This window comes from Chlorocebus sabaeus, chromosome 1, assembly GCF_047675955.1.
Source record: "Chlorocebus sabaeus isolate Y175 chromosome 1, mChlSab1.0.hap1, whole genome shotgun sequence".
Taxonomy (NCBI): domain Eukaryota; kingdom Metazoa; phylum Chordata; class Mammalia; order Primates; family Cercopithecidae; genus Chlorocebus; species Chlorocebus sabaeus.
The window spans coordinates 74617710-74630547 of record NC_132904.1 but is presented as its reverse complement, the minus strand read 5'-3'; the positions used below and the strand labels follow the sequence as shown (position 1 = coordinate 74630547).

The 12838-nt window shown below is 41.7% G+C and overlaps 1 protein-coding gene across 15 annotated transcripts in view; it reads left to right on the top strand.

Moving 5' to 3' along the window:
- The window catches only part of ALG8 (ALG8 alpha-1,3-glucosyltransferase), a 37540-nt gene extending 31592 nt beyond the window's left edge, over nucleotides 1–5948 (top strand). For 11 of the 15 annotated variants that reach the window (XM_008020276.3, XM_073019715.1, XM_008020274.3 and 8 more), the window contains 4 exons: nucleotides 1393–1532; nucleotides 3882–3979; nucleotides 4289–4361; nucleotides 5699–5948. In XM_008020276.3, the coding sequence (XP_008018467.2) occupies nucleotides 1393–1532; nucleotides 3882–3979; nucleotides 4289–4361; nucleotides 5699–5930 (543 nt within the window). In that variant the 3' untranslated portion in view covers nucleotides 5931–5948. The remainder of the gene's footprint in view (nucleotides 1–1392; nucleotides 1533–3881; nucleotides 3980–4288; nucleotides 4362–5698) is intronic. The other 4 variants (XM_073019722.1, XM_073019739.1, XM_073019728.1 and 1 more) reach the window with 4 other exon arrangements.
- Nucleotides 5949–12838: the final 6890 nt, after the last annotated feature.

Here is a 12838-nt window from a genome sequence, read left to right as displayed (position 1 = left end):
CCTGCCTCAGCCTTCCGAGTACCTGGGATTACAGGCACCTGCTACCGCACTCGACTAATGTTTTTGCAGTTTTTTTGTTTTTGTTTTTGTTTTTTGAGACGGAGTCTTGCTCTCTCGCCAGGCTGGAGTGTAGTGGCGCGATCTCAGCTCACTGCAACCCCCACCTCCCGGGTTCAAGTGATTCCCCTGCCTCAGCCTTCTGACTAGCTGGAACTATAGGCGCATGTCACCACACCCGGCTAATTTTTTTTTTTATTTTAGTAGAGACAGGGTTTCACCATGTTGGCCAAGATGGTCTCGATCTCCTGACCTCGTGATCCACCCACCTCGGCCTCCCAAAGTTCTGGGATTACAGGTGTGAGCCACCACACCCGGCCTTTTTTGTAGTTTTTAGTAGAGACGGGGTTTCACCATCTTGGCCAGGCTGGTCTTGAATTCCTGACCTCGTGATCCACTCACCTCAGCCTCCCAAAGTTCTAGGATTACAAGCATGAGCCACCACGCCTGGCCAATTTTTTTTTTTTTTTGAGACAGAGTCTCGCTCTGTCACCTAGGCTGAAGTGCAGTGGTGCAATTTAAGCTCACTGCAACCTCTGCCTCCCGGGTTCAAGCGATTCTCTTGCCTCAGCCTCCAGAGTACTAGGGAATACAGGTATGTGCCACCATACCCAGCTAATTTTTTTTTTGTATTTTTAGTAGAGATGAGTTTCACTCGTTGGTCAGGCTGTTCTTGAACTCCTAACCTCAAGTGATCTGCCTGCCTTGGCCTCCCAAAGTGCTGGGATTATAGGCATAAGCCACCATGCCCAGCCAGTAGAATTAATTTTAATGAGTTAACGATACACATCAAGACCAGGTGTGGTGGCTCAAACCTGTAATCCCAGCACTTTGGGAGGCCAAGGCGGGCAGATCACGAGGTCAGGATTTCGAGACCAGCCTGGCCAACATGGTGAAACCCTGTCTCTATTAAAAATACAAAAATTAGCTGGGCGTGGTGGCAGGCACCTGTAATCCCAGCTACTCGGGAAGCTGAGGCAGGAAAATCACTTGAACCCGGGAGGCAGAGGTTGCAGTGAGCTGAGATCGTGCCACTGCACTCCAGCCTGGGCGACAGAGCGAGACTCCATCTCAAAAAATATATATATATATACATATATATATATACACACACACACACACACACACATATCAAATGCCAATTTTTTCTGAGTTGTTGCTTTTATGATAACTTTTGTTAGACTGTGCACAAAGTGATCAATGATTTGGTTTCATGAAGAATTGTCTAAGATCTGCTGTCTCTCAGAGATGATGCAAATTGTATTCACCTGAACTCTGTTTCTGTAAAGTCTATTTCAAATGATACTGAAGTTTATCTTTGCCTGTTGTTTCTAGCCCTCTATTTTCTGTCTTTGGTTTAAACCCCAAGGGCCCAGAGGCTTTCTCCGATGTCTAACTCTTTGTGCCTTGAGCTCCTTTATGTTTGGTTGGCATGTTCATGAAAAAGCCATACTTCTAGCAATTCTCCCAATGAGGTAAGCAGATAGCTCAGCCAGTGAGCATTTTGGCATATTTCACAATGTTCCTATTTTCTATTTGCTCTGTCCCTTCTTGGTCATCTTCACCAGGATAGGCAAAAACAAAGATGTATAGGAACAGATTTCCTTCTACTAGGACAGGACAGGGATGCTTAACTTGGGATTCTTGGACCCATGAAGGTAGGCAAAAATGCATGTACTATTTCTGTTTCTGCCTTTTTGGAAAGAAGCACTGTAGTGATTAAGTACCATGAAAGCCGGCTTTTAGATCTGATCATTGAGGGGCAGTATGTTATAGAAAAAGCCTGGGCTGGCCCGGCACGGTAGCTCACGCCTCCAAAGCTCAGCACTTTAGGAGGCCGAGGTGGGCATATCACGAGGTCAGGAGATCGAGACCATCCTGGCTAACATGGTGAAACCTCGTCTTTACTGAAAATACAAAAACTTAGCCGGGCGTGGTGACACATGCCTGTAGTCCTAGCTACTAGAGAGGCTGAGGCAGGAGAATCACTTGAACCCGGGAGGAGGAGGTTGCAGTGAGCTGAGATTGCACCACTGCATTCCAGTCTGGGTGACCGAGTGAGACTCCGTCTCAAAAATGAAAAAAAGAAAAAGCCTGGGCTTTGGCATCATCCCGTCTGAAAATAAGGTTCCATGGTTCCTTGTTAAGTGTTGTTAGTCAAAGTAAGGATTTAGTCTCTTCTGGAATAATACCTGATACTGTACTACATTTCAGATTTTCCAGAACTGTTTTTGTTTTGCATTCTTTCTTTTGAGCCTCACAGTAATCTTTAAGATAAAGGGCCAGGCATGGTGGCTTACATCTGCAATCCCAGTATTTTGGGAGGCTGAAAAGTGGTGGGTCACTTGATGCCAGGAGTTTGAGATCAGCCTGGCCAACATGGCAAAACCCCATCTCTACTAAAAATACAAAAATTAGCCAGGCATGGTGGTGTATGCTTGTAATCCCAGCAACTTGGGAGGCTGAGGCATGAAGATCCTTTGAACCTGGGAGGCGAAGGTTGCAGTGAGCCAAGATGGCGCCATTGCACTCCACCCTGGGGCAATAGAGCGAGACCTGTCTCAAAAAAAAAAAAAAAAAAAAAAGATAAAATAAATGGGTATTATTCCCTTTTTTTTTTCTTTTTTTTCTTTTTGGTAGAGACAAGGTCTTGCCATGTTGCCTAGGCTGGTCTCAAACTCCTGGGCTCAAGCAGTCTTCTACCTCAGTCTCCCAAAGTGCTGGGATTGCAGGCGTGAGCCACCAAAACAAGCTTATTCTCTGTCTTAACATCTGAAGAATCTAGGGCTCAAAATGTCTGTGACTTATCCAAAGTCACACAGGTCGCAAGAATTAGAGTTAGGACCTGAATCTTATGATGTTGAGTCTATGATCTTTTCACTATGCCATGCTAAAAAAAACCATTTTAAATGTAATAGTGTCCAATTTAGGCATAGTTGAAACCCAATAGATAGATAAATGGTAATAATAACCTTTTTCTTGATATTTTTCTTAAATCTTGAGAAATCATTTAAGCTCTGAAAGTACATTAAGCAAATTTGTTAGGCCAGTATATGGCTTGTCTGGGTTCATTTAGTAGCTTGGAGTTTCCAAATTAAAAAGTAAAGCAAAAACTTTTAATGTCTTTAGTCTGAATTCACACCGAACACCAGCAGGTCAAGGGCATTGTCCAACAGATGAGCTATAGGGTTGGAAATGAAACTCCAAGTCCTGTTTCCCTGACTGCCACCACTAGGCAGCTCCCAATCCCACAACATTCCTGTCTTTAGAGAAGGCGATTACTCAGGGAAGCAAGATTCTTTTTTTTTTTTTTAGAGACAGAGTCTCGCTCTGTCACCCAGGCTGGAGTGCAATGGCATGATCTCGGCTCACTGCAACCTCTGCCTCCCAGGTTCAGGCGATTCTCCTGCCTCAGCCTCCTGAGTAGCTGGGATTACAAGCGCCCACCACTATGCCCAGCTAATTTTTGTATTTTAAGCAGAGATGGGTTTTCACCATGTTGGCCAGGCTGGTCTTGAACTCCTGACCTCAGTTGATCCTCCTGCCTTGGCCTCCCAAAGTGCTGGGATTAGAGGCATGAGCCACTGTGCCCAGCCAGAAGCAAGATTCTTTTATGATACCCCTGATTCAGTTTGATACATGCTATTGATTGCTTAAAGTTTCCTACTAGAAAATTAATATTCTCAACTAAATTGAACTTGTGGCAAAATCATCATGTTCTTTTATGCCTAAGCCAGTTCTAATGTAATAAGAGATGCAGTTTATTTAAGCTATTTGCAAGTGTAATATCAGTTGTTGTTTTAAGAAATTATTTTTATTTTTAGCCTTTTGTCTGTGCAAAAAGCAGGAGATGCTTCGATTTTTCTGATTCTGACCACAACAGGACATTATTCCCTCTTTCCTCTGCTTTTCACTGCACCAGGTAAACAGCTTCTTTTGAGAAAGATATATTTGACTATCACACCCTTTTCATCGAGGCCTAGAGATTAATACATCTGATTTAAACAACCCTAAAATCTCTTGGAAGGAGAGAGATCATTCATCTTCTTAAATAAAAACCTCCAATTTCCCCTAATTCTCAGCATCTCTGGATGTCACAAAAATGTAAAATTAAACTTAAAAAACATTATTAGCATTATATAGCTGTGTCAGTGTGCTTATATTACTTTCAGCATCATGAGTCTTTCTCTCATCAGCTCAATTATCTTTTCTTTTTCTGTTCTTTTAACAGAACTTCCCATTAAAATCTTACTCATGTTACTGTTCACCATATATAGTATTTCGTCACTGAAGACTTTATTCAGGTAATCCAAAAAAAAAAGTTTAAAATTATACTTACTCTTGTGAAATGTTTACACCTAAATGGTCAGATAAGCTTTTTAAATTTTATTTTTAAGTTATAACAGTAATATGACAACATTACAAAAACCATTGGTAAATAGAGGGAGAAATCACTCAATCCCATCACTCAGGCGAGACAACATAGTTTGTGTCTTTAGTTTGGGGGATTATTTGAGGAGGACTACTTAAAATAAAATCTTACATGAAAACTCAAAAACTGAATGTAAAATATGCTTTATGAATAAAGCTATTAAATACAGATGCATATGGAAAAAACCAGAAGTTACTATGGTTTTTTTTTTGTTTGTTTTTTTGAGATGGAGTTTCACTCTTGTTGCCCAGGCTGGAGTGCAATGGCGTGATCTTGGCTCACTACACCCTCCGCCTACTGGGTTCAAACTATTCTCCTGCCTCTGCCTCCTGAGTTACTGGGATTACAGGCATGCGCCACCATGCCCAGCTAATTTTTGTTTGTTTGTCTGTTTGTTTGTTTGTTTTTGGAGACGGAGTTTCATTCTTGTCGCCTAGGCTGGAGTGCAATGTCGCGATCTCCACTCACTGCAACTTCTACCTCCTCAGTTTAAGCGATTCTCCAGCCTCAGCCTCCCGAGTAGCTGAGATTATAGGCATGCGCCACCAACACGACAGGCTAATTTTTTGTATTTTTAGTAGAGATGGGGTTTCACCATGTTGGCCGGGCTGCTCTCGAGCTCCTGACGTCAGGTGATCTACCCACCTCGGCCTCCCAAAGCACTGGGATTACAGGCGTGAGCTGCTGTGCCCGGCTAATTTTGTATTTTTAGTAGAGACGGGGTTTCTCTATGTTGGTCAGGCTGGTCTTGAACTCCCAACCTCAGGTGATCCATCCACCTCAGCCTCCCAAAGGTCTGGAATGACAGGCATGAGCCACTGCGCCTGACTGTGTGCAAATTTTTACTACAGAATTATAGGTGGAAACTTTTTCTTTTCTAAACCATATGTAATGTTAACTATAATTTTTTTTTTGAGACAGAGTTTCACTGTTATTGCCCAGGCTGGAGTGCAATGGCACGATCTCCTGCCTCAACCTCCCAAGTAGCTGGGATTACAGGCCTGTGCCACCCTGGTCGGCTAATTTTTGTATTTTTAGTAGAGATGGGGTTTCTCCATGTTGGCCAGATTGGTCTAGAACTCTTGACTCTGGCCTTGGCTATAATAATTGACAACAAGACAGTGCAGATGGGGAAGCTTTAGCTAGGAAATGTTTGCTAAACCAGGATGACTCATCTAAAATCAGACTTTTCTATCCTTTTTCCTTCAGAAAAGAAAAACCTCTTTTTAATTGGATGGAAACTTTCTACCTGCTCGGCCTGGGGCCTCTGGAAGTCTGCTGTGAATTTGTATTCCCTTTCACCTCCTGGAAGGTGAAGTACCCCTTCCTCCCTTTGTTACTAACCTCAGTGTATTGTGCAGTAGGCATCACATATGCTTGGTTCAAACTGTATGTTTCAGTATTGATTGACCCTCCTGTTGGCAAGACAAAGAAACAATGAATAAAGGAACTGCTTGGATGTGTGCCAAGCAATTATTTCATGGGAAATTAACCAGAACTTGAAGAAAGTTGCCAGTGGTATCAGCCATTCGTAGAACTGTTTAGAGCACCATTCTTCCTCACTTACTCTTGCCCAGCCTAGCAACCTGATTGTCACCATGGTGAGAAGCCACTAGCCCTCCATAAGCACTGAAACACATCTGAAAAAAAATTTCGCCTTTCCCTGTTAAAATTGTCTGAGATCATTCAGACTGCTGTGCTTGCTCAAGCCAAACAGGGAGTCTGATTAACTGCATAATTACTTGTAGCCTATGCTAACCATTGTGAGGATATAAAGCATAATTAGAATCCTGTGCTAAGGAAATATAAATGAAATGCCATTTTGTATGCACAAAAAAACTTCTGGATTGTTACCAGCTGCTACATTTTCTTCTTGGCACGTACACAGGCAGATGGTGTACTGTCCCCATTCTGTACACCTTGTTCCAGATTTTTTTTCTTTGAAATTATACAGTGACAATACTCACAAAGCCAAGGGGAGTAGTTAAGGTACTGGTTTGGTCAGGCAGCAGAAACTACAAACCACAGCTACTTTACATTGATTTAAAGATATCTCGTGCAGCTCATTTATTCTAACAGCAAGCACTGCAGTTTTTATAAGGTGGCCACTTAAACCTTTCATCATGTGCAGGAACTGAAGTAGTTTTTGCAGTCTGGTTCTTATCCTTTCTCTTCCTTAAGAGTACTTCATAAACGCTTTTTATCTAGGACCCCAATTTGCGTAATACCTGCCACACATTCAAATTCAGCCAACATTTATCTAGCCAACAGTAGGAACTTTCACCATGTTATTTTATTTCTATTTTATTTTTCAGCCCTCAGGCAGAATTCATACATTTTATTTACCCATTATCCGCTAAGATCAGAGAGACACCAAGGTCAATGGCATTCTGAGATGGAATCCAGCTATTCCATCTCTTCCGTCTACTCCATTTTCTAAGACTTCTTTTGGGTCTGTTATTGCAGAGACAAAGATGGGGATCTTGCCAAAGAGGGAGGGAAGTGTAGCCCCTCTAACCTATTTTCCTTCCCACAGTCTCTTCTCCACCCTGTGTTCCAGCTGGCCTAACAGCTTCAAACTCCCCATGTGCCATGCTGTCTTGTACCTCTGTTCCCTTTCATTCATGCTGCTTCCTCTCCTCTCTGCTGACTTTTCTACCCTGTCATCTGATTATATGAACCTCTTCAAGATTAGCTTAACTGCTGCCATGTCTATGAATATAAAGGCAGAATGGTGTAGTGATTAAGAGTAGGGGCCTTTAAGTCATATGGCCTGGTTGTAAATCTTGCCTCTATCATTTTTTTTAAATCTGTAGGCAGGTTATTTAACCATCTTTTATCTGAATGTTCTCATCTCTAAAATGATTACATAAAAGATTTAGAACACTGCCTGATTCATTTTAAGTGCTCAGTCAATAGCATTGCTATTTATGTGAATCTTTTCCTATCCCTCTACCTTCTTCCCTCCTCCCCAAGAATTGAGTTGCTCCCACTGTGCCAGGAGTCTGCTGATACCATTAACTGCTGTAATACTGTATTATGCTTGTTTACCTCTTTTCTCCAGGAGACTAGCAGTTTGAGAGCAGAAGACCACACTTGTCTTCATAGCCCCAGTTTTTAGCACAGTTAAATGAATGAATGAAGCACACCAAACAAGCCATGATTAAAACCTAAATATTTTACTAGTACAGACGTAACACAAAGGACCAGCATAGTTCCTCACATCTTTGCTGTTGTCCAAGCCAAAAAAAAAAAAAGTAGAAGATGAATTTGGATGCATTTCAACATGACCAAATTTACTTTGTTGGTTGTTATTGTGAAAGTGATGTGATGTCAGAATGGGAAGAGCTCATCTACTGTAGAGATTTCCAGAATGTTCTGTAGAGCACTGGAGGTTCTTCAGTGTTGCCTCAGAGTCCCTGGGCTCTATGCATAGTAAATCGCTTTGATCTCTTTCATATATTCATGTGGCTTCATATACATTTTCATTTGACTTCAAAGTCCAAATATAGTCTTAAAACAGTTCAGCTGAGCACAGTGACCCACACTTGTAATCCCAGCACTTTGGGAGCCTGAGGCAGGTGGATCACTTGAGCCCAGGAGTTCAAGACCGGCCTGGGCAACATAGTGAGACCCTTTGAATACAAAAAATCAAAAAATTAGCCAAGCGTGGTGGCACATGCTGTAGTCCCAGCTACTCAGGAGACTGAGGTGGGAGGATCACTTGAGTCCTGGAAGTCGAGGCTACGTGAGCTGTGATCACACCACTATATTCCAGCCTGGGGAAGTAAGCAAGACCCTGTCTCAAAAAAAAAAAAAAAAAATTTCAATGTCTTATATTACCAGGAGGGAAATGGCTCCAGACTGAAGAATACCTTGTTGGTGCCAACACAGACTAGAATCTAGACTTCTTGTCTACAACCCAGGATTCTTTTATTCTTTTCCAATCACTATACTTTGTAATCATATTTTAAAACTTTACAGAGATATGGGTGGTTTTCAACAACAAATTCCTAAATTTCAGCAGTCAATAAATGAACTGCTGGTGGCGTCTGGTGGCTCATAGCACTTTGGGACACCAAGGCAGGAGGATCACTGGAGTCCAGGAGTTCAAGACCAGCCTGGGTGACATAGTGAGACCGAGCTCTACAAAAATAAAAATTAGCCAGGCGTGGTGGCCTGTGCCTGTAGTCTCAGCTACTCAGGAAGCTGAAGTGGGAGAATCACTTGAGCCCAGGCAGTTGAGGCTGCAGTGAGCCATGATCCTGCCAACGCACTCCAGCCTGAGTGACAGAGCGAGACCCCATCTTAAAAAAAAAAAAAAAGGAAATGCTGTTTCAAAATATTTTGAAATCTAGAATTAAGCAAAATTTAAGAACAAGATAATGTTATCAAAATGTAAACAAATAAGATACATAACTCATTTCTTACCTACTACTTAATGTATATGCAATGTGCCACAATTTAAGAAGATAAAAGAATAGGTAGTAGGACTTTGTGTTCTTGATCACTGTATCTTTCCTCAGGTGGAGGCATAGAGCCAGAACTGGGCAGGAACTATTGGGAGGATGTGCTCTTTCTAGCCCAACTCTGGTATAGTGTTTCTTGTTAATGACTTCCACCCTGAAACTTTGTGAAGGAAGCACTCAGTATCAGAATTGCCTCCTAGATATAGCCCATGCGGCTTCTGTTTGCAGTTAATAGGAAAGAAAACATGCCAATAAAATAATGACCTTTGAAAAAGATGTGTTTATTTTTTATTAAAATGTCAATTTTGTGCACATATTTGATTTTAATTGCATCATGAGTCATCTGTTAAAAAGAGTTCGAACATTTGTTTTTAGATATATTTCTCTTTAAGATGAAATTACACTTATAGCATGCTGTTGGTTTTTTTTAAAAATCCATCTATCCCTGTGTTTGTTCTCCAAAGAAATTGGCTACTGTGCTAATGGCAGCTGAGATTGGAACAATCATATAAACCTTAAAAGCTTGAAGCAGTATAGCCATTCATTTCTCACAATGTAGTCCCATATTCAGCATCTCCATTTTATACAAAGGTCAATAAAGGTACTAATTTTTTTTTTCAAACTATGGAGTCAGAAACAAAAACAATATACGTCGGGTGTGGTGGCTCACGCCTGTAATCCCAGCACTTTGGGAGGCTGAGGCGGGTGGATCACTTGAGATCAAGAGCTTGAGACCAGCCTGGCCACTTGGTGAAACTCTATCTCTACTAAAAACACAAAAATTAGCCAGGCGAGGTAGTGGGTACCTGTAATCCCAGCTACTCAGGAGGCTGAGGCAGGAGAATTGCTTCAACCCGGAAGGCGGAGGTTGGAGTGAACTGAGATTGCACCACTGCACTCCAGCCTGGGTGACAGAGCTAGACTCTGTCTTTAAAAAGAAAAACAACAAAAATATTTGTACTGATAAAGTGACTATGAAAGGGACACCACTCAGTATACCTCTGTACAATACTCTCAAAAGAGACTTTATAAGAATTTCAGAGTCCTAGAAAGGCTTTCAGAAGAACATTCCATATATTTTTTATTATTTTTAATATTATTATTATTGTTGTTTGAAGATGGAGTCTCACTCTGCAGCCCAGGCTGGAGTGCAGTGGCACAATCTCGGCTCACTGCAACCTCCGCCTCCTGGGTTCAAGCCTCAGCCTCCTGAGTAGCATGCCGCCACGCCCAACTAATTTTTTGTATTTTAGTAGAGATGGGGTTTCACCATGTTGCCCAAGCTGGTCTCGAACTCCTGAGCTCAGGCAATCAACCTGCCTCGGCCCCCCAAACTGCTGGGATTACAGGCATGAGTCACCACACCTGGCCAGATTTATTAATTTTTTTAGTGATTTTCTGAAAAAGATAGTTGATTAAAGCAGGATGGGAGTGCTCACCTCTCAAAGCAGCCCCTCCCATATGTGCAGCTGTTTGTTAGGGCATTTTTAATGATGAATTAATATTTTTCCTTCTCTGACTTTGTCCTATCGGTTTCTGGAGCAGAACATACTGGGGGTCTACTCATATTTAAATAACAGCCCTTCAAGTGATACAGAAGGTAAACCCCATACTGTTATGTGCCAAGTACAGTACTAAACATTACATCTCTTAATCCCTACTAAAACTGCAAATGAAATCCATTATCACTTCACAAAAATATTTAATGAATTTTTATTGAGTGTTATGCATTGTGCTCAATGCTGGAGATCAAAAAGTGGACAAGAAAACCATATTGCTGTCCACAAGGAATTTATATTCTAGTGGCTAGAGGGTCCTAAGAGCAAAGAAGAGTAGAGAAATTGAAGTTGGAGAAGTAGGCAGCACCCAAATCATGTGGGAATTTGATTTTAAGTCAAATGGGAACAAATGGGTTTCAGATTTTCTGAGTTATACTTTCATGTAGATGGAGCAAAATTCATGAGGTCCCCAGCTACCCAGTTCCCCTACCAAGAGGCAACCATTGTTACCAATTTTTTAATGTATCATTCCAGAGATGCCAGAGATATTCTATGCATAGACAAGTATTTTTATGTACATAAATAAAAACATTATACACACTTTTGACCTCACATTTTTTATTCTTTATTTTTTGACAGGGTCCTGCTTTGTTGCCCAGGCTGGTGTGCAGTGGTGCAGTCTCGGTTCACTGCAGCCTCCACCTCACCCTCCCAAGTAGCTGGGATTACAGGAGGCATGACCAGGACCAGATAATTTTTGTATTTTTTGTAGAGATGGGCTTTCACCATTTTGCCCAGGCTAGTAGTCTTGAGCTCCTGGCTCAAGCAGTCCACCCCTCCTCAGCCTCCCCAAGTGCTGGGATTACAGGTGTGAGCCACTGTGCCCGCTGACCTCACTTTTGTGTGTGTGTGTGTGTGTGTGTGTGCGCGCGTGCATGCTTAGTATGGAGTTTATTCTATTATCAGTACATACAGAACTGCATCATTCTTTTAAGAGCTACATTTTATCTGTATTAGTTATCTATTGCTGTGTAACAACATAGTGGCTGAAAAAAACACATTTACTGTCTCACAGTTTCTGTAAGTCATGAGTCTAGGCACAGCTTATCTAGGTCCTCTGCTTCAGGATCTCTCACAAGGCTGCAATCAAGGTGCCACCCAGAGTTGTGGTCTCATCCCAAGGTTTGACTGAGAAAAGATCTGTTTCCATGTTCACACGGTTATTGGCAGAATTCAATTCTCTATGGGTTGTAGGACTGAGGGCCTCAGTTTCTTGTTGGCTTTTGGGTGGAAACCAACTCTCAATTCCTTGCCAGTTGACTCTCTCCCTGGGGTAGTCAAAACATGGCAGCTAGCTTCATCAAAGACATCAAGGAAGGAAGTTGGCTATCAAGATAGCTGTCATGATCTTGGCCAGGTGCAGTGACTAACGCCTATAATCCCAGCAATTTGGGAGACTGAGGCAGATGGATCCCTTGAGCTCATGAGTTTGAGACCAGCATGGGCAACATGGAAAAACACTGTTGCTACAGAATATACAAAAATTAGCCAGTCATGATAGTCCCAGCTACTCAGGAGGTTGAGGTGAGAGGATGACTTGAAACTGGGAGGTGGAGGTTACAGTAAGCCAACATCGCACCACTGCACTCCAGCCTCGGCAATAGAGCCAGACCTTGTCTCAAAAAATAATAATATGTCATGATCTTGTGTAATATAATCATGAAAGTGACATCCTGTCACCTTTGCCAGATTGTGTGTTAGAAGAAGTTACATGTCCAACCCACACCTAATGGGAGGGGATTACCAGCATGAGTTCCAGGAAGCAGAGATAATTGGGACCATCTTAGAGTCTGTTCATTACAGTGTCTATTGTATAGATGGACCAGAATTTATTTAACAAGATTTCTCTTAATGGACATTTTAGTAGTTTAAATTTTTGACAGTATGAATAACACTGCGATCAATATCAGTATTCCATTCTGCATGTGTGCTAGGACTGCACATGTTGTTGAATTAAATTTCTAGAACTAGAATTTCTCTTTTTTTTTTCACTCTCAGAATATGCTTAATAGAACTAGAATTTCTATGTTGAAGGCTATGCTCAGTTGTACTTTTGATAAATGTTGCCAAATTGGTGATAGAAGTTGCATCAGTTTATGTTTCACAGGCGGTGTATAAGGATGCCTATTCACACATTCGCCAACTTACTGTGTCATCAAGTTTTGCCAGTGACGTCTGTTATCTTCATTTGTATTTCTCTTATGAGAGAGGTTAGAAACTTCTTATATGTTTAAGAGCTATTTGTATTTTATTGATTGATTGATTGATTGAGACGGAGTCTTATTCCTCAAGTGGCACGATCTCAGCACACTGCAACCTCC